This window comes from Copadichromis virginalis, linkage group LG16 (assembly GCF_057382275.1).
Source record: "Copadichromis virginalis isolate Kocher_CV1m ecotype Utaka linkage group LG16, C_Virginalis_male_GT1.1, whole genome shotgun sequence".
Taxonomy (NCBI): Eukaryota; Metazoa; Chordata; class Actinopteri; order Cichliformes; family Cichlidae; genus Copadichromis; species Copadichromis virginalis.
This window is the reverse complement of record NC_140633.1, coordinates 3,114,508-3,136,914: the sequence shown is the minus strand read 5'-3', so window position 1 is coordinate 3,136,914 and position 22,407 is coordinate 3,114,508. Positions and strand designations below refer to the sequence as shown.

General features: G+C 47.6%; 1 protein-coding gene across 1 annotated transcript in view; it reads right to left on the bottom strand.

Moving 5' to 3' along the window:
• Positions 1-6,363: 6,363 nt before the first annotated feature.
• The window catches only part of LOC146690065 (uncharacterized), a 325,810-nt gene continuing 309,766 nt past the window's right edge, over positions 6,364-22,407 (bottom strand). The window contains exon 3 of the mRNA XM_085434897.1: positions 6,364-7,592. Coding sequence (XP_085291023.1) covers positions 6,895-7,592 — 698 coding nt within the window. The 3' untranslated portion in view covers positions 6,364-6,894. The remainder of the gene's footprint in view (positions 7,593-22,407) is intronic.

Genomic DNA, 22,407 nt, shown 5'->3' with positions numbered 1-22,407 from the left:
GCTGGACTTGAGAAATGCATACCACCTCGTCCGCATAAGGGAGGGCGACGAATGGAAGACTGCTTTCAACACTCCTCTGGGGCATTTTGAATACCTGGTGATGCCATTTGGCCTCACCAATGCCCCTGCAGTCTTCCAAGCGCTTGTGAATGACGTGCTCAGGGATTTCCTGAATGTTTTCCTGTTTGTTTACCTGGATGACATTTTGATTTTTTCACGATCTCTCGAAGAACATCAGGTGCATGTCCAGAGCGTGCTGCAGTGACTATTGGAGAACCGTCTCTATGTAAAGGCCGAGAAGTGTGACTTCCACGCTTCGTCTGTCTCATTTCTGGGCTACCTACTGGAGGGAGGGCAGGTGAAGATGGACCCTGTAAAGATCAAGGCAGTGGTGGAGTGGCCCGTCCCTGATTCACGCGGACAGCTACAACAGTTCCTTGGTTTCGCAAGTTTTTACAGGCGCTTTGTCAGGAACTACAGCCGGGTGGCTGCACCCCTCTCTCGCCTCACTTCCTCAAAGGTCCCCTTCGTTTGGTCCCCCGAGGCTCACTCAGCCTTCACCACGCTCAAACAGCTCTTTACATCAGCTCCCATTCTGATCCATCGTGACACGAGTAAGCAGTTCGTAGTGGAGGTTGACGCTTCAAGTGTGGGGGTGGGGGCTGTGCTGTCACAACGGTCTGGTCCACATGGCAAGCTCCAACCCTGCGCCTATTTTTCTCGACGCCTTTCTCCTGCCGAACAAAATTATGACGTAGGGGATAGGGAGCTCCTAGCCATTAAATTAGCTTTGGAGGAGTGGCGCCACTGGCTGGAGGGAACGGAACACCCGTTTATTATTTGGACAGATCACAAGAATCTAACTTATCTCAAATCAGCAAAAAGACTGAACTCCCGCCAGGCTCAGTGGTCTCGCTTCTTTACCCAATTTAACTTTGACATTTCCTATCGCCCAGGTTCCAGGAATCTCAAACCTGATGCTCTGTCCCGCCAGTACTCCTCGGACTCAGAGCCCAGGGCCCTGAGCTCATTCTCCCTTCCACCTGCAGAATTGGCTCCCTCACCTGGGATGTGGAGGAGGCCATACGCCAGGGTCTACGAGGTGAAACCGATCCGGGAACTGGCCCACCCGGTCGGCGTTTCGTGCCCTCTGCCGCCCGGTCGGCTGTGATCCACTGGATCCACACAGCAAGGTTTACTTGCCACCCAGGAGTGAGTAGAACCACAGCGCTATTGAAGAGGTATTTCTGGTGGCATTCCATGGACAAGGATGTAAAGGCTTATGTGGCAGCCTGTTCCATTTGTGCCCGTAATAAGACCTCCAATCGGCACCCGTCTGGCTTACTCCAACCACTGAGTACCCCACATAGGCCTTGGTCTCATATTGCATTGGATTTTGTTACCGGCCTCCCAACTTCCTCAGGGAAGACGGTGATCCTGTCCATAGTCGACCGGTTCTCCAAAGCGGCCCATTTCATAGCCCTAGAAAAGCTACCAACGGCTACCGAGACCACCCAAATCCTTACAGACCATGTGTTCCGACTTCATGGCATACCCTTAGAAATTGTTTCCGACAGGGGGCCCCAGTTTGTCTCCCAAGTGTGGAGAGCCTTTTGTTCGGCCCTGGGTGCCAAGGCTAACTTGAGTTCCAGTTTTCATCCACAATCCAATGGTCAGACTGAACGTCTGAACCAGGAATTGGAATCCGCTCTTCGCTGTGTAACGTCACAGAACCCGGCTACCTGGTCATCTCAGTTGCCTTGGGTGGAATACGCCCATAATTCTCTCACGTCCTCGGCGACAGGCTTGTCACCCTTTGAAGCCTCACTAGGTTATCAGCCACCGTTGTTCCCGGAGAATGAGACGGAACTGGCCGTTCCTTCTGTCCAGCACCACCTTCGACGCTGCCGGCGGGTGTGGCAGAGGGTTCGACGGGACTATGCGGATTGCCGCCGCTCTGTTGCCCCAACTTATCACCCTGGACAACGGGTTTGGCTCTGTGCTAAGGACATTCCCTTACGGTCGCTTTCTCGGAAGTTGGCTCCCCGTTACATTGGCCCCTACGAGATTGCTGCTGTCGTCAGTCCCTCGGCAGTCCGACTCAGGCTCCTGGCTTCCTGGCGCGTCCACCCTTACGTTTCACGTCTCTCGGGTCAAGCCGGTCCGTACCAGTCCTCTGTGCCCGCCGTCCGTTCCCCCGCCCCCCGCCCGGCTCGTGGACGGTCACCCGGCCTATTCGGTCCGGCGGATCGTTGACGTGCGCCGCCGCAGTCGTGGTGCCCAGTACCTGGTGGACTGGGAGGGTTATGGCCCCGAGGAGCGTTCTTGGGTTCCCCGGTCGCTCATCCTGGACCCGTCCCTGATCTCTGACTTTCGCTCCTCCCTTCGCAGGGCCCGGTCCGGGCGGTCGCCGGGAGGCGACCCTTGAGGTGGGGGTGCTGTCATATGCTGTGGGAGTGTCTGGTCCAGGTTCCTGTTGTCCGTCCCCTGGGGTGGAGTTGGCCAGCTCATCACCTGCTTCCAATTTCCGGGGCTCCATCTAGAGGGTTTTTAAGCCAGCACTGCCTGCTACTCCTCGCCAGTTCGTCCTGCTACCACCCGTGGTAAACTTGGCCTCCTCTGTGCTCAGACTCTGTGTGCCTGGATCGTGGGTTAATGTGTCCTCCGTCTCCTGCATTCTCCAGATTCATCACCCGTCGTACACACCAGCAGTGCTGGTTCTGTTTCCGTCCCGTTCTCCCGTCTGCCCAGAACCCGAGGACCACACACTCATCTTCTCCTCAGCCTGCCCTCCAGCTCGTACTTCAACCTCCCTGGACACCTTGGAACCTGGACCAGCCTCCCCACACTCTCAACCATCCCTGGAACGCTCCCACGGCAACCCCTTCCCCGCCTAATAGCCGGTGTTTTCAAGTAAGCCCAAGACTCCAGATAACACACACCAATTAGTTAAACTGCAGGAATGTCTTAAAGACATAAAGACCTGGATGGCCGCTAACTTTCTGCTTCTTAATTCAGATAAAACTGAGGTTATTGTACTCGGCCCTGAAAATCTTAGAAATATGGTATCTAATCAGATTCTTACTCTGGATGGCATTACCTTGGCCTCCAGTAACGCGGTGAGGAACCTTGGAGTCATTTTTGACCAGGACATGTCCTTCAATGCACATATTAAACAAATATGTAAGACTGCTTTCTTCCATTTGCGCAACATCTCTAAAATTAGAAATATCCTGTCTCAGAGTGACGCTGAAAAACTAGTTCATGCATTTATTACTTCCAGGCTGGACTACTGTAATTCATTATTATCAGGATGTCCAAAAAACTCACTGAAAAGCCTTCAGCTAATCCAAAATGCTGCAGCAAGAGTCCTGACAGGGACTAGAAAGAGAGAGCATATTTCTCCTGTTTTGGCTTCCCTTCATTGGCTTCCTGTTAAATCCAGAATTGAATTCAAAATCCTGCTCCTCACATACAAGGTCTTAAATAATCAGGCCCCATCTTATCTTAATGACCTTGTAGTACCATATCACCCTATTAGAGCGCTCCGCTCTCGCTCTGCAGGCCTACTTGTTGTTCCTAGAGTATTTAAAAGTAGAATGGGAGGGAGAGCCTTCAGTTTTCAGGCCCCTCTTCTGTGGAACCAGCTTCCAGTTTGGATTCGGGAGACAGACACTATCTCTACTTTTAAGATTAGGCTTAAAACTTTCCTTTTTTCTAAAGCATATAGTTAGGGCTGGACCAGGTGACCCTGAATCCTCCCTTTGTTATGCTGCAATAGATGTAGGCTGCCGGGGGATTCCCATGATGCATTGAGTTTTTCCTTTCCAGTCACCTTTCTCACTCACTATGTATTAATAGACCTCTCTGCATTGAATCATATCTGTTATTAACCTCTGTCTCTCTTCCACAGCATGTCTTTATCCTGTCTTCCTTCTCTCACCCCAACCGGTCGCAGCAGATGGCCGCCCCTCCCTGAGCCTGGTTCTGCCGGAGGTTTCTTCCTGTTAAAAGGGAGTTTTTCCTTCCCACTGTCGCCAAAGTGCTTGCTCATAGGGGGTCATATGATTGTTGGGTTTTTCTCTGTATCTATGAAGCGCCTTGAGGCGACTTTTGTTGTGATTTGGCGCTATATAAATAAAATTGAATTGAATTGAATTGAATTGACTCTCCACTAGTACCACTCACCTCTGCCCTTTAATTGTTTCCCATTCAGTAAAACCCTTCTCCTGTGTTTGCAGAAGTTCCCGCCCGTGTTCTCCCTGTGTTCTACGTCCGTTTCTCCGCCATCTGGGCCTCCCTCAGTTCCTGCGAATGATTTCTGTTAGACCCAGTCTTGTTTAAGTTCCTTTTCCTTTCAATAAATTGTACATAGTTCGAGCAATTGAGTCTGCTCTTGAGTCCACTGCATCCTTGTTTGTGACACCGTTCCCTAAGCAGCTTACCCTTCCGTTACTGGATTGGCAGCTTCCGCCATCAATCACTCGCAAAAAAACCAAAAACATTACTTTCACCAGGATGCCAGTTTCTCCATTTCGTCCAGTCTTCCACAAGATGTAGCAGCGATCTGTTCCGGCACCGAGACACCGGTTTCTCTGCCATCTTTCCTGCCTTCGCAAAGCACTGACGAACCTTTGTGGCACTGGAATGCCAGGTTCTGTCCTCTATCGCTCCTTTTAAGACATTCAAACTGCGTCGTGTGCATAATTCTTCATGGCATCCTTTCACTTCTCCCGTGCTTTTGTGAGCAATATCTAGCATCCACCATCGACACAATCATTCGAGACCACTCTCAAAGCCGACTCACGGTTCCGACTACATCTAAACAGCTTATCATCTCCCACAAAGTTCTGTGGACATGCCCTCTGCTCTCTGACGATTTTGGGGGTTATTATTATAGAAGACGACTTTCCTCTAATCACTTTTTCCATTTATCAACCCTTCCCAAGCTGCTGCTTTCACTTCTGTTCATTTCAGAAATTAGCACAGTAGTTATCACTACCTTATCTGAAGTAATTAACCAGCTAAGCACCTGCTCTTCATCTTCTACTCAAAGACAAGCTCACGCAAGCCTTACGAACCTCACCTCAAATCTCAAAATCCATCATACTTCTCTGTCAGCGCTTCAGTTAGAAGTTGAGCCATGTCGCTACATGATCTAGAGTTCCCCTCATTCACCTATTAAGATTTCCATTGTTCTCAATTTCCTTTGACCTCTTCTCCTGCCATTCCTTCCTAATTGTCCGAGCTGATCCACTCCACTCCATAGAATCCTCGACTACCTTATCGAGAGCTGTTCAGCTTCGCTAGCCTGCCACCAGTCATTTTCCTCTTCTCTGGGTGGCGAGGTCACTCGGCATTCACTCTCCCTACGCTTGTCTCTGTCCTGTTCTCCTTCTCTCACCCCAACCAATCACAGCAGATGGCTGTCCCTCCCTGAGCCTGGTTCTGTCGGAGGTTTCTTCCTGTTAAAAGGGAGTTTTTCCTTCCCACTGTCACCAAAGTGCTTGCTCATAGGGGGTCATAAGATTGTTGGGTTTTTCCTCTAGACATCATCGTATGGTCTCGAGGCATCTGTCACCGTGGTTTGGTGCCATATAAATAAGTTGAATTGAAAATCGAATTATTCTGGCTGAGGTCGTCGACAGTTATTACCATTTTCAGGGGATGCCTTCTTTGAGGATCTGCCAGGTTGCCAGTCCCCTTCGAGGCCTTCCCCAAACCACAGCTCAATTCATGTTAAACCATTCACTTTTACCTACTAAAACGCTGTCAAACTTAAAATGAGGACATGGGCCCAGCTAGTGAATTGGAGATTATGTATCGGAAATTCAGGAGCAGGACCACGCCTCCAAACACGCTCCTTCTGGCTGTCATCTATAGGGTTTGGAGATGACGTCACGCCGCATTGCATTGTGGGAGCGCGGTACCATTTTAGCAGGCCACGAATCAAAACAAACACACTGTGTTGGAAGGAGGATTGCTACGAACCATACTTAAAAGCAGCTCAAAAGAAAACGGACATTATAGAGACAGATTGCGTCCTGATGCAAAGAGACAGTACTTGCAAAAAATAGCCTGCATTGGAAATGTGGACCTGTATGAAATAACGGCAGTGGAGTAGAAACCCTGAAGACCAACCGCTATTGACATAGCCTGATATATTTTCCTACATTGTCTGTGGAGTCAGCGCATACATGGCGAACCAATTTCGCAATTGTAAATCTCTGGAGATGGACATCCAATTCACCAAGGATTGGGTATAAGATTTGGCTATTTTTAAGCCTTCACGTTGTATGTCAGGGGAAGACATTTGTTCTATCACAAATAAGAGAAATGAGACACTGCAGACCGACTCAGAGTTTTACAATACATGCAGACGGGTGAATGCCTCTGAGAAGACAGACACACCGAATGCAGGCTTGGTGGCTTTATTTATAGGGCAAAGCAGGTTACATAGTACTTCCTTTTCTGTGAGAAGTCGAAGAGGGGTTAGGCATTAGATGAGCTTATCTGATCTTTCACACACTGGGGTAAGAATACAGAAGTATATCATGCTTTATCTGACATCACAGACACTGAAGTAAAGAATGCATCATTATATCATGCTTGTCAAACATCTCAGACACTGAGGTAAGGAATGCATCATGTTTTCCTTTAACAATAGACTTGGTTAGGTGATTCTTCAACAATAGGCTTGGTTATGTGAAAATATATGAACACTTGAATATAAGGCACATTTGATTATCAATGTAAGGCATACTTGATTATATTGTATTTAATAAAAATCCTCTTACATTTCCCTCCTGATGTTAATATATTTCACATGTTTAAATCAATGCATAGTCACTTGTTAAATCACATTTTCAACTTGCATGTCATTCAGTGAAGTATTTAAACAACAGCTCTGTTAAGACTATAATAGGGATTTTCCACTCTTTCCTCCATATTCAGCATATCATACTGGCGATGGGGATCTTCCATATTTCTCTGGATCAAGACATAATTTCCTAAAGTACGTCTAAACATGTTTGCCATTATGCTTCTCAGACATGGGATAATACAAGCAGCAAAAATGCAAAACAGTAACATCACATTGAAAAGGGCCAACAGGCCTTTAATCAGTAAGGATTTCCAGGAGCCACTCAGCAGCCAGTCCCACCAGCCTTGCTTGTCGGCTACGTAGTCCTGTTGCTGAGCGTCTCTCAATTGTTTCAGAGCATTCAAAGCATTTGTCATGTTCAGTGAGTGTATGTTGTCAGGTATGTAAGTGCAACATGTCGTGTTAAACAATATGCAGAGACCTCCTTTCTCTGCAAGAATAATGTCTAAGGCCACTCGGTGTTGCATGACAGTGATGCGGATTGCATCAATTTCTTCATTCTGTGCTTTGTTAATGCGGGTGGAGGCATTCAAGAATAGTCCAAAACGATAGTCTAAAGTCTCTATTTGTAGTGCGTGTTTTCCTACTCCTACCCAGGGAAACAGGGCGTGCATTACCTTCTGGCTGGTGGTCCAGAGTTTGAAGTCGTCTGGCACATCAGATCCGAAAAACGGGTCAAGGGGCTTCAGTTCCATGACATTGCGCTTAACTCTGGTGTTGTTGTGCACTGTTATCTTAAAGGTGTGATCTGAAATGAAAATAGGTGCACAACATCCTGACCAGTCGGGTGGTAACATCTTGTTGTTGTTCAGGCGTCCCCGGTGTTGTTATTGGTTCCTCTCTTTGGTGGGATGGGCTCAGGTGTTATGGGGGTGTTCGTTCTTCAGGATGACCTAACTCACCGAAGATCACTGATACGTAGACTGAGGCGAGAAGGATGAGGGCAGGTTATACCCACTCGCACCTCACCTCCACTCCCAGAGTACCAGCGACTCGGTGGGTTGGCGTCTTATTGTGATGTGAACACCTTCTTCACGTGACTTTGATGGATCCACGAGGGTCTTTCAGCGATTTTGCAAGCTGTTGGTGTAGTAAGCAGCACCTGATGGGGGCCCTCCCACCGTGGAGAACTCCAATTTTTTCGCTGGAGGACTTTAATCAGAATCCAATCACCGGGGTTCAACCTGCAAGAGACTGGAGACAGATCACTTGGCAGTTGGTTGTTCAATATCGCTTCTTTATTCTCAAACAGTTTTGTCATCCATTCTGCCATTGTTGTTTCTGCGATCGATTTATTAATTGGTTCACTAGTTATTGGCAGAGGAAACGCTCTGCCATGTACAACCTCAAATGGTGTCAGACCACTTGCTCCTTGAGTTATTCTCATCCATAGCTTAACTAAGCTCAAACATTTAGGCCACGGCCTTCTAGTTTCTTCCATACATTTTCTTAATCTCTGTTTAATTGTGCCGTTAGTTCTTTCGACTAATCCTGCGCTTTGTGGATGATAGGCACAGTGGTGTTTTATGCTAAAGCCTAGAGCTTCAGAGACTTTACTTATTACTTCATTTACAAAATGTGTGCCATTGTCAGACCGTATTAGGGTTGGAATGCCATATGTCGGTATGAAATGGTTGCACAAACATTTTGCAACTGAAATTGCATCTGCTTTTTTCACTGGGTATATTTCTGGCCACTTGGAAAATACATCTATTATCACAAGTGCATACCTGGAGGATTGAGATTCATTTAGCTCTATAAAATCCATGTGGATAGTGTGAAATGGGTGTGGTGGTTTTGGGAAACGACCTCGCTTGGGTCGTAAATTTCCCTGTGCATTGTGTTTTTGGCAAACCATGCATGTCCTGATAAACTCTTTTGCTGAACTTTCAAAATTTTTTGTGTAGAATTGTTTATTAAGTATATTACACATCCCTCCTTTTGACACATGAGTTTTCCCATGGGTCACTAAGGCGGCAGTTTTATGCAAAGATTTTGGAAGAATTGGTTTGCCATTGCACATCATGAGATTGTCTTTTAATTCTGCTCCATCTTTCAACTAAGATTTTTGCTGTCTTCTGTGCATCTGCTAGTATTTCTAGTGATATTAAATCTATGGTTTCTGTTGTTAAAACATCAATGTGTTTTTCTGCAGCTGCTTTGGCTGCTTTCTCAGCAAAGTTATTTCCTTTAGTGATGTCTGTGTCATCCTTTTGATGAGCTGCACATTTGCATAGTGCTAGTTCCTTTGGCAACGTTATCACTTCTAATAACTTTATTTTTTAGATTCAGAGCCATCTACAAAAACGCCTGTGAAGGTAGACTGTGGTATGCTGTATTTTTCTTTATCAAAAGTAAATCCAAATAGATTCTGTGAATCTTGGTGTAGAGGAACAGAGAAAAATGCATTTGAGAGGTCAATCACCGAGAATCATTGTTCTTTTGGTGTTACTTGATTTAAAATGGTATGTGGGTTAGTAACCACTGGAGGTATTTGCTCTGTTACCTTATTTATTGCTCTTAGGTCATGAACTAGGCGATATTTTCCTGTATTAGCTTTTTTTACTGGAAAAATCGGTGTATTACACGTGGCTTTATTAGTTTTCACGAGAATACCTGCTTTCTGCATGTCTGCTATTACTAGCCTAATTCCTTCCTTTGCTTCTGCACTCAAAGGATATTGTGGTTTCACAGGCCTTCTGGCCCTGATGCTGACCTAACTATCAGAGTGTCATTGGAGAATTTCATTTTCACTTGAGACATTTTTAGATACCTTCTAGTTTTTCAAAGAATTCACACATCTTACATATTTCAAACTTTGAAGTTTTTTGTTTTGTGTATATATATATTTTTTCCTAAACTTTGCATTGCTCATAGCTCACAGTTCTAAAACTGGGCATTTGTAAATCATATGCCTAATCACTATGTGTCACCGTAATCCACAAGTATTGGCACAAATTTGTTTCCAAACCAACAAAATAATCAAAAAAACAAAAACATACATGAGTCAGGATACAAAAAGACAAAGAAAAATGTTGCCAGAAACAAAGCAGAAGTGTGAGGGGAAACTAAGCTCACAGACAGCTGCATGTGTTGGCTTTTAATAGCATGCAGCCTCTGCTCTAAAAAAACCAATAAATAAAAAATAAAAGAAAATGTGTAACATGCTCATCAACTTAGCGGTGTCCACACATTTAATTCAGCTTCATAATCCTGTAGGTTTAGTTATTATCTACAGGGTTTGGCTTATTAGTTGTTATTATAGATGTGCTCCACATCTCAGTAATATTTATCTAGGATAGATGACAGGTTTTCAAACAGGTTAAGTGCCTCTATGCACCTAATTGGTTTAGATATTGCTTTTATTTTCTTCATCTCATATGTCATTATACTGAGTTTGAGCAAACCTTAAGCTTGATGCAGACTACTTCATAACAATTGTCCATCTCACATCATACTGGCTAGGATACTTCTTGTCAATATTAATATTATATTTTATTTTGTATCCATCAAGGACTGTGAATGAGCTGCAGTCTCACCCACTTCCAGGATGGAAACATTTATCTTTTCACACACTTTCCTTGGCTGAACAATGACACAGCCTTAATCTACCTTATGCATCTCTCTTTTTTATAGAAAAGGTTTTCATGTGAATGATTTCCTTTTATTTATTTCATACAATCTGGGCATGATGGGTCATAAATGCACTGATTTTTGCAGCCACGGCCACTATCTCTATGTGACATAAAAAGGGGATCGGTTAGATGCTGTTTTGTCACATGTCCTGAGGCTGATTTCACAATTATAGTGTTTTTTGAGAATGTTACATTTGGGACTTCTACAGTTAAAACAGTTTTACAAGCTCCTGTGTCTCAAAACATTTTTTAACAGCACACCGTTCACATATATTACAACTGCTGGTTTGGCTTCTGACCCTAGCAGCAGTTGTTCTATATTGTAAACTTCCGCTTCATCTGTTTCACTTCCTTCCTCTCGTACTAGTCATTCATTACGTCTTCTACGTCTGTCATCATCACTTTGAAAAGATGCCATTCTGCTAGACGTTTTGCTTTTTTCTTCTGACTTTTTTCCTCATATAGCTCTTTTTGCAAAGCGGTTTTTAAAGCAGTTATTGAATCAGGGGTGCATTTGCCTTGCCAAGCTGGACAATACATTTTATGTGGATTTCTCCACCTTTTTGCACTGATTATTCCTGCATTTGAACAGTTTTTTTTCTAACCACTCTTCATCTGCTGTTAATTTTACTTTAGTTTTAGAGTTACCCATTTTGAACTAATTACGTCAGAACTGTGACACTGTCGCTGGCATGAAGGAGTGGGACGGTGATCAATAACAGCCTTCTACTCTCCCACTATCTGAGAGAGCGGTTATTGATTTTACATGATGACGCACAACCTTATCTCCACTCCAACCAGTACGTGAGTGTACACAGGAAAACAATTTGAGGAGCGGTTCGACCGCGTATTGGGTCGTAAATAACAACTCACTCCTCTTTTTAACACAATAAGGGCGCGTTTTATAATTTTTATTGAGATCTTCCGTATTTTTATTGTGCAACCTTCTACCTGTTCCGTTGCAGCCACTCCCAGAGCGACCGGAACCCGTTCCGTTCAGCTGCTTCCCAGAGCAACCGGAACTTTTAATAGCGATTTCTAGAATTTCGCTCTTGCCTGTTGTCTCTAAGTCCCTTCTGGACTGAGATCTGTCGGCGCTAACCAGGTTTACACACTATTTTAGAGGAAAATCTCAATATCAACGTATTTTAGCGCTTGGTGGAATGCAGTGTTTCATATTCACCTTACTGTGGCGCTGCGTTTTGAATCCGGCACATCTGGTCCTGGCGCCATGAGGGCCTGTATAAGACGCTGACCGGAGGTCGAATTCCACGCTCCCGGATTTTCTTCTTTACTGTGCACAGATTTTTTCCAGCGCAGGCAATCACGACGTCAGGATCTGATGAAAACCGTCTGTGGACAACTAGACGTTAAAAATAACAGTCAGTTATCCGGCTACGAAGGACCAATTAAATGTCAGGGGAAGACATTTGTTCTATCACAAATAAGAGAAATGAGACACTGCAGACCGACTCAGAGTTTTACAATACATGCAGACGGGTGAATGCCTCTGAGAAGACAGACACACCGAATGCAGGCTTGGTGGCTTTATTTATAGGGCAAAGCAGGTTACATAGTACTTCCTTTTCTGTGAGAAGTCGAAGAGGGGTTAGGCATTAGATCAGCTTATCTGATCTTTCACACACTGGGGTAAGAATACAGAAGTATATCATGCTTTATCTGACATCACAGACACTGAAGTAAAGAATGCATCATTATATCATGCTTGTCAAACATCTCAGACACTGAGGTAAGGAATGCATCATGTTTTCCTTTAACAATAGACTTGGTTAGGTGATTCTTCAACAATAGGCTTGGTTATGTGAAAATATATGAACACTTGAATATAAGGCACATTTGATTATCAATGTAAGGCATACTTGATTATATTGTATTTAATAAAAATCCTCTTACATTGTAAATTCGCCATCATTCAAACAAAGGTAAGTCAGCTTGAATACTGCGAGTAAAATGTCTTTGATTTCCCCCCAAACATTCAGATTTGTGCAAGCATAAATTCATTCATGAGGGGGAAATTACAGTGAGAACATGTGGAGGCTCTGTTAGAGGGATAACATAGTGAGTTCAGTGCATTGATGTGACATTCTCCTGAAGGATTTAGTCATTCTCTATGGTTAAAGAAATTCCATCCATCCATCCATCCATCCATCCATCCATCATCCGCTTTATCCGGGGCCGGGTCGCGGGGGCAGCAGCCTAAGCAAAGAGGCCCAGACCTCCCTCTCCCCAGCCACCTCCTCCAGCTTATCCGGGGGAATACCAAGGCGTTCCCAGGCCAGCCGAGAGATATAATCTCTCCAGCGTGTCCTGGGTCTGCCCCGGGGCCTCCTCCCGGTGGGACATGCCTGGAACACCTCACCCAGGAGGCGCCCAGGGGGCATCCTTGTCAGATGCCCAAACCACCTCAGCTGGCTCCTTTCGATGTGGAGCAGCAGCTGCTCTACTCTGAGCCCCTCCTGGATGGCCGAACTTCTCACCCTATCTCTAAGGGAGAGGCCAGCCACCCTTCGGAGGAAGCTCATTTCTGCCGCTTGTATCCGCGATCTCGTTCTTTCGGTCACTACCCACAGCTCGTGGCCATAGGTGAGGGTAGGGACGTAGATCGACCGGTAAATTGAGAGCTTCGCTTTTACACTCAGCTCCCTCTTCACCACGACGGACCGGTGCAGCGTCTGCATTACTGCAGCCGCAGCCCCAATCCGTCTGTCGATCTCCGGCTCCCTTCTCCCATCACTCGCGAACAAGACCCCGAGATACTTGAACTCCTCCACTTGGGGCAGGAACTCATCCCCGACCCGGAGTGGGCACTCCACCCTTTTCCGGCTGAGAACCATGGCCTCAGATTTGGAGGTGCTGATCCTCATTCCCGCTGCTTCACACTCGGCTGCGAACCGTTCCAGTGCAAGCTGGAGGCCCTCACCCGATGAAGCCAACAGAACCACATCATCTGTAAAAATCAGAGATGAGATTCTGAGGCCACCAAAGCGAAAGCCCTCCGCCACTTGGCTGCGCCTAGAAATCCTGTCCATAAAAATTATGAACAGAACCGGAGACAAAGGGCAGCCCTGGCGGAGCCCATCACCCACCGGGAATGAGTCCGACTTATTGCCGGCAATGCAAACCAAGCTCTTGCAACGGTTGTATAGGGATCGAATGGTCCGTAGCAATGGGCCAGACACCCCATACTCCCGCAACACCTCTGTGGAGAAAAGATATTTTAATTTGTATTCTTATGGTGACATTATATAATCATAGCTATCATTGATTAATCATTTATCATTGTTGAATTTGTTGACAGAATAACCTTTTAATTAGATCTATGTTAATCTGAGTAAAACATTAATGTACACATATTCCCATTACTTTAATCAGTCTATGGTTGTTCTGTATTATTGTTTTTATCTGCTTAAGCTGTTGCACCATATCATAGGTGGGTCCTGTTGGACCTTGGCCATCTACATTCAGTTCTGCACGTACTCAGGCCTTTAATAACACGCACAGAGAGTCATTTAACCCATGCACGTTCACATACACACATATTAAGAAAAGGAGGTCGTCTCAGGACATCCTCTCCATAAGGACATACAGCCTCACAAGATACACACCAATAATACACATAACACACTTGTTTTTCTCTAGAAGTTATCATCCGATGTCTATATAAGGAAGACTTTTGGAATTGTGGTGAACTGATATCATTTCCAGTAAGGTCTGTGTGATGTCATCATGGAAAATATAAAAGATATGGGAGAGCCGCCGCCCGGCGGAGATTGTTGTTGCAAGTTTCTTCCCACACTTAGTGCACAAAGTGTGTAATAAAAGATCACTGTTTTTGCCACCTACTTGGACTCGGCCTGCTTTCTTCTCTTACCCAAAACGAGCCAATCTTAACAATTCTTGGTGCCGAAAACCCGGTTGGGGAGGAGAGGAGCGTGCGGCGTGAGAGGTTTGCTTCTTGGAGGTGACAAGGAGACGAAGGCCAGCAGCTTATCTGAGTGACATATGCCAGGCAAATAAGAAGGTGAGTAGTGCCACCTGTTGTTTATCCAAAAGGCGCTAAATTGGAAGTTAAAACTAAATTTATTAAATAATATTCACTCAGTGCTAATCACAGTTTGGCCATAACGAACACCCTGTTCGAACATAAGAGTGTCCATAAGTGCACGTGGCACCAGGATGCTCTAGGCCGTAGGTCGATGATCGATTTTGTAATCGTATCACCAGACCTGCGACCATATGTTCTGGACACTCGGGTAAAGAGAGGGGCTGAGCTGTCAACTGATCACCACCTGGTGGTGAGTTGGATCAGGTGGCGGGGGAGGACGCTGGACAGACCTGGTGCACCTAAACGCGTAGTGAGGGTGTGCTGGGAACGTCTAGCAGAGGCCCCAGTCCGCGAGATCTTCAACGCACACCTCCGGCAGAGCTTCAACAGCATTCCGAGGGAGACTGGGGACATTGAGTCCGAATGGACCATGTTCAGCGTCTCCATTGCCGAAGCTGCTGCATTGAGCTGCGGCCGCAAGGTGGTTGGTGCCTGCCGTGGTGGTAATCCCCGAACCAAATGGTGGACACCAGAGGTGAAGGGAGCCACCAGGCTGAAGAAGGAGGCCTATCGGGCTTGGTTAGCCTGTGGGACTCCGGAGGCAGCCGACAGGTATCGACAGGCCAAGCGGAATGCGGCTCGGGCAGTGGCTGAAGCAAAAACTCGGGTGTGGGAGGAGTTCGGAGAGGCCATGGAAAAAGACTTTCGGACTGCCTCGAAGAGATTCTGGCAAACCGTCAGGCGTCTCAGGAGGGGAAAGCGGTGCTCTACCTGCACTGTGTATAGTGCTGGCGGAGCGCTGTTGACGTCGACTGAGAAAATTGTCGGGCGGTGGAAGGAATACTTCGAGGACCTCCTTAATCCCACTGACACGTCTTCCGGGGAGGAAGCAGAGTCTGGGGATGAGGGGTGTGACCCACCAATTTCCGGGGGCGAGGTCACTGAGGCAGTTAAACAACTCCTTGGTGGCAGAGCCCCTGGTGTCGATGAGGTCCGCCCCGAGTTCCTGAAGGCTCTGGACGTTGTAGGGCTGTCTTGGTTGACACGTCTCTGCAATGTTGCGTGGAGATCAGGGGCAGTACCTGTGGACTGGCAGACCGGGGTGGTGGTCCCCATCTTCAAGAAGGGGGACCGGAGGGTGTGTTCCAACTACAGGGGGATCACACTCCTCAGCCTCCCCGGGAAAGTCTATGCCAGGGTGCTGGAGAGGAGGGTTCGTCCGCTAGTCGAACCTCGGATACAGGAGGAACAATGCGGTTTTCGTCCTGGTCGCGGAACACTGGACCAGCTCTTTGTCCTCTCGAGGATACTTGAGGGTGCATGGGAGTTTGCCCAACCAGTCTACATGTGTTTTGTGGACCTGGAGAAGGCATTCGACCGTGTCCCTCGGGGCGTCCTGTGGGAGGTGTTGCGCGAGTATGGGGTGTCTGGCCCATTGCTACGGGCCATTCAATCCCTATACAACCGTTGCAAGAGCTTGGTTCGCATTGCCGGCAATAAGTCGGACTCGTTCCCGGTGGGTGATGGGCTCCGCCAGGGCTGCCCTTTGTCTCCGGTTCTGTTCATAATTTTTATGGACAGGATTTCTAGGCGCAGCCAAGTGGCGGAGGGCTTTCGCTTTGGTGGCCTCAGAATCTCATCTCTGATTTTTGCGGATGATGTGGTTCTGTTGGCTTCATCGGGTGAGGGCCTCCAGCTCGCACTGGAGCGGTTCGCAGCCGAGTGTAACGCAGCGGGAATGAGGATCAGCACCTCCAAATCTGAGGCCATGGTTCTCAGCCGGAAAAGGGTGGAGTGCCCACTCCGGGTCGGGGATGAGTTCCTGCCCCAAGTGGAGGAGTTCAAGTATCTCGGGGTCTTGTTCGCGAGTGATGGGAGAAGGGAGCTGGAGATCGACAGACGGATTGGGGCTGCGGCTGCAGTAATGCGGACGCTGCACCGGTCAGTCGTGGTGAAGAGGGAGCTGAGTGTAAAAGCGAAGCTCTCAATTTACCGGTCGATCTACGTCCCTACCCTCACCTATGGCCACGAGCTGTGGGTAGTGACCGAAAGAACGAGATCGCGGATACAAGCGGCGGAAATGAGCTTCCTCCGAAGGGTGGCTGGCCTCTCCCTTAGAGATAGGGTGAGAAGTTCGGCCATCCGGGAGGGGCTTAGAGTAGAGCAGCTGCTGCTCCACATCGAAAGGAGCCAGCTGAGGTGGTTCGGGCATCTGGCAAGGATGCCCCCTGGGCGCCTCCTGGGCGAGGTGTTCCAGGCATGTCCCACCGGGAGGAGGCCCCGGGGCAGACCCAGGACACGCTGGAGAGATTATATCTCTCGGCTGGCCTGGGAACGCCTTGGTATTCCCCCGGACAAGCTGGAGGAGGTGGCTGGGGAGAGGGAGGTCTGGACCTCTTTGCTTAGGCTGCTACCCCCGCGACCCGACCTCGGATAAGCGGATGAAGATGGATGGATGGATATTCACTCAGTATAGGCTTCTGGTGTTGGTCCATAGTGATCTTGGGCTAATTAGTGTTAAAGGCAGGGAATAGTGGCCTGACTAAATTTATTGCTGTTTATTTTGGGGGTGAAGTTTGAGTTAAGAGGTTATGTGTTTAAGTTAATACGGTTTAAAGAGTTTAAAGGAAAGTTGACTGGGTGCCAGCCAGATCAGCAGGTAGTGTAGGGTATTTGATTTTATTGATAAGAAGAGACGCGGTCTTAGGCCTCAGGTAATTGAACTGGAGGGCAGGGTGCCTACAGTGAGGCTTTTAAAACAAGTAAACGTAATTAGAACTGGGGCGCGGCCCCTAAGATGCAGTATGTTCAGCGTTTTGGCAAGCGCCACATACCAACGGACGCGGGGGTATGTTAAGCCCGGAGTTGGCCTTCCGTGGGGACTTGGGACTCTCTAAAAAGGCTAGGTAATCCATGGGGGATTGCCTTCTCCTGCATTGATTGAGTGATAGAGTCGGACTCAGCTGTTATCCATTCAACGTTGGGGACTTGTGAACTTTAAGTAAAGCCAAAAGCGTGATCTGGGATATTTCACGCCGCAGGTGGAGGTCCTAGTCTCTCCTGACGGGAAGCAGTTATAAATTAATTAGAGCTTAGGAATTAGGAACTTCGGGAGGGCGTTCCCGAAGCGTGCATTGATCAGCAAGGGCGCGGCCCTGGGCTTAGAGGCTTTTAAATTACTCAAAAGTTTAGGAACACCGCTAGAGACATAAACGAGATAAGTGGTTCTGGCATGCGGTGTGTTTATGTCTATACGGGCCCGTGTGTGTATATAGAATATAAATTACCTGTGTGTGTGTGAATCTAAGTGTAAATTACTTATATAGACTGCATAAACTGTCTGTGTGCTTCCAGAAGTGAGAACAGGAAAAAAAACAAAACTCTTTTCTTTTCTCTCTAGCAGAGGAGCAGTGTTTAAAAAAAGAGAAGTCGCGGGCACGCGCTCCTCTGTGAAGAGAAAGAAAAGGTGGGGGCCGAGCCGAGCGCTCAGGCTGTGTGTGTGTGTGTATTTCTTCTTAGGAGAAGGAGGGGCGGTGTGTGTGTGTGGCAGCTGGCTGTGTTTTGTCTCCCTATTTCTCCATTTCTATGCTTCTTAGTTTCGTTTGGGTTAGGTGAAGGGATGTTTCAGAAGTGTGGTTAAAAGATTTGAGTATATTAAATAAAGTAAACCTTGTAATCTTGTGAGTGTGTGTTCCCTAGAGTGAGTATGGTTTGATAGGATCTAATGTGTAATGATCTCTCGTGTAAAACTCCTGTGAAATAGGAGGACTGCTAAGGATATTGGCGTAAATTGAGTATTTTGTGTGATTGCTGGGAGACGTTCTGGTTGGGTTATATTTCCTCCTTGGCCTGGAGAAAGGCAGAGATGTGTGCGTTATTCTTGATGTTGTGTATATAAAGTTTTAAAGATTGGTTGAGTCTCTCGCTATAAGGAGAGAAACGGCGTGCATAAGTAGAGTGACTGGATTATTTTCACGTGTGTAAACGTTGTGGTTGTTAGGGGAGTGAATGTGAGAGTGAATTTTCGCTGGGTTTGGGTGCTTCAAACTGTTGCAGTAGACTTTTGTGCAGTTTTTGTTGTGATAGGAGAAGTAGAGAGTGTGTGCGTGTGTGTATGTGTGTCTGTGGGCGGTTTCTCTCCAACTGGAGCTTAGCGGAAGTTGAGCTTGACCAGCTGGTGGGATTTTGACTGCCAAAAGGGGAAGTACAGTGAGGCAACCCCAAAAGGAGGAGCCTAGGAGCGGCCATTTTGGTAAGGTAAGTGAGGTCGAAAAACAAAATGGCTGAAGAGGAAAAGGCGACCCCTGGTGGGGGAAAGAGATATAAGCCCTTGAAGGAGCAAATTCAGCAATTGAAGAAAGCAATTAAGCTTACTGCCGAAGGGACTTCAAAGGAGATTGCCCGCCACTGTCAAGATCTGGAAAAAGAAGTAAAGGAATTATGTGAAAATCAACAGAAGACGTTGGAGGACAGAACCCCTCTGCATTCCATCTTTCGATTGGAAGGTGAGAAATGTGAGAAGAGGATTAAAGAGCTTGAAGAGGAACACTTAGGACGTTTTCAGGGGAGGAAAGTAAAGGCTGAAAAGAAGCTCATGATTGAAAAACAAAGTAAGTATTGCAAGCTTATGATTGTCTCCCAAGGCGTTTCTCATTGGATGCAAGAGGAAGTGAACGACACCAAACCAGTCTTGACAAAGGAAGCCGAGGCTGAGGGAACATTATATCCCAGCTTGAAGGATTTCCTGTGTGCACCACCCCCTCCTTATATCTGTCCAGTGGTGACTTTAGAGGGCGGCACCTTGCGGGGGCCGGGAGGAAAAACAGGTACAGTCAGAGGTGGAGTTGTTGATGTACAGGAGAATCCTATACCATCGACATCTGCTCAGAGCACAGAGGAGGCAGACACAAGAGTGGTGCAGGCCCAATCAGCGGCAGCTGCGTCAGAGGTAAGTCAGTCCCACCCAGCTGCTGGGACATCACAAGGAATCACCACACGGGAGGTGATTTTGATCCCTCCCTCTATTTTCAGCCCAGATGGAGCGACCGGAGAAGCTCAACCTGTGGCTTCCACGAGTACGGGTCAGGTGACAGTGCAACAGCCCGGCCAGGGAAATGCATCCCAGGAGGTCTGGACTTCAGAGGAGGATTCACCCTCACTGCAGTTTCGGAAGCAGCCATCGAAGGCGACCCAAAAAACCAGTCAGAGGTCGGAGGTTGATAACCTGGAGAAAGAACAGTGGCAAGGCCATGTCTTTGGAAATGCATCTGACAATCGGGAGGTCGTGATAAAACTGGAACGGGTCATGAGAAGACTGGAGGAAGAAGGTGTAGCAACACCACGTAGCGTAGCACAAACGCTTGAGGCATTGGAAAAGGACTTGGCGGCCTCAGTAAATAAAGCACGAAAATCTAGAGAAGTGTCAAACCTGGAAAGGGGAGGACTCGCCCCAAAGTTTCCGGGTCCCCCAGGAACGAAGACGCTTCGCTCTGGGAGGGTTCTGGATGAAGTAAGAGATAAAAGACAGTCGATCTTTGAAAAGAATCGGAGGCAGAACGCTGCATTTCAAACCGGAGAAGGGCAGTGTGACACAGAGGAGGGATTGCCCCTCACTATGCCTTTACTGACGGGTTTACAGGGCGAACCAGTCTACCACCCCTACAATATAAGAGATCTTGAGGCTCTGGTGAAGCAGCTGCCCCCGATCACAGAGGGAGGAGCGGCTTGGTTGAGAAGACTAGGATCTCTCACAGAAGGAGAGGAACTTGCCCTGGGTGATTTTAGAGCTATCGGTGGGAGGACTTTTAGAGGCGGAGCCCTCGCAGACGTGGAAGAGATAGCAAGAACTACCTGCCAACCAAACGATGTCCCCTATGCAAGGGTGCGAAATGCTCTCTCTGATGCAGTGCGTGAGAAGTATCCGACCCATAATATGGGCACTACACCTAGGATTGCTTGGAGCCCAGAACATTCCCCTAGAGAATTTATAGAGCACGCAAAAGAACAGTGGATTCTCCAAACTGGAGAGCATCCTGGGCAAGATGGGGAACCCAGGGCGTGGTTCCGCTGTGCAGTGTTAGCAGGTCTGCCAGAGCGAGTGAGAACAGATCTACAGAAGAATCCAGACTTTGCGGTGGCGGATTCAGCAAAATGGGAGAGGCATATCATACATCGACTTGAGCTGGAAAGAGACGAGGCGAACAAGAAAAAACGGGAGCTGGAGGAGGCGCAAGGGCAGTTAGTAAAATTGAAATTGGTTGAGGCGAGAGAAAAACTAAGCGAAAAGAGAAAGGAAAACAAAGATGGAGCTAAAAAGATGCTGGTGGCCCAGCCACAGGGCAATCCGGGGCCTGATTGGCCAGATTTGGATCCGGTTCTGTACCCTGATGACCGATGGCCCGCCAATGGATCAAGGCAAGCCAGACCCGTGGGGAATTGGGGGGCTAATAGGTCGTTGAGGGGACGTGGTGGATCCCAAAGGGGAGGCGGACCAAGGGGTCGTGGTCTGGGGGGACCTATGCTGGACCCGAATGTATGCAGAAGGTGTGGAGGACGAGGACATTGGGTTCGTGATTGTCCTACACCACGACAGCTAGAACTTGGTTATCCATCGTCACCCCAGGCACAGGGAGCTTTTCGAGGCAGAGTGGTCCAGACAAGGGGACATCAAGCTCCAAACCCAGGTATGGCGCCAGTGGCTCAGTATCCCCTGGCCTACTGGGGCGGAGAGGAGGAGCTGTACTGACGGGACCCACAGAGACAAGACAACATGGGCATGGCAGATCCTATGTTGTCAATGAGAGTGGAAGGAGCTGAAATGACCTTCCTTGTGGACACTGGAGCTACTTATTCAACGCTGAGACAAAAACCAAGTGGTGCCACGCTTTCCAATCACGTGGTCAGCGTTGTAGGGTTCTCTGGGGTACCGATGACGCTGCCGACAACTAATCCAGCCCTGACGGTGCTGGGAAAACAGACATTGAAGCACAGTTATGTGGTGTCTCCCCATGTGCCTGTGAACTTGATGGGCAGGGATCTGCTCATTAAACTGGGGGCCACTATCATGTGTTCAGCTGATGGATTAACAGTTACACTTCCAGGAGGAAAAGAGTTTCCATGCCTGGGGACTTTTTCAAAGAACCAGTACTTGCTGAAAGACTGTGGACAAACGACAGCTGACATTTACTGGGGTCGTGTGGTGGAAGAAGGCATTCTAAGACAGTATCAGTTGTGGAAACCTTGGATTATGGCCTTGGCGGTCTATTCTTCCCCCCGGGATCCATACCACGTTACCCTCTATTACGATCGGAATGATGATGAAATTTATAGGGACCTGTTCCAGTCTGACCTTGAAGGTCGGACTTGGAATGTGCATTCTCAGAACATCTATGTCGGTCCTGAAGGCGTCGCTGCAGCAGTAAATTTATTCGAAGAACAACGGCCTTGGTTCAAAATGGGACCTGATTCAGTGCCCCACATTACATTGGCGGTCCATGAGGGTCATCAGGCGAAGGAGCTGGGAACAATGGTCAAGAGAGCCCTCGATGAACCCGGCTGGCAAGCTACTCAGATTCCAGACGTTTGGTACTCGCCAAAATGCAAAATTTACCATATCACTTGTCTATCAGAGGACACAGTGATGTTGGAGCATGAACAAATCTCAAGAATCCATGGGAGAGAAAGAATAGACCATGCGGATGCTGTTGCCGCACTTGCGACTCTTCCTGACACCTTATGGTCATCAGGGCCTACAGATGTGGGCCTAGCAAATTGTTCGCCTGTTTTCTTCCAGCTAAAGTCGCAAACGCCAATTTGGAAACCAC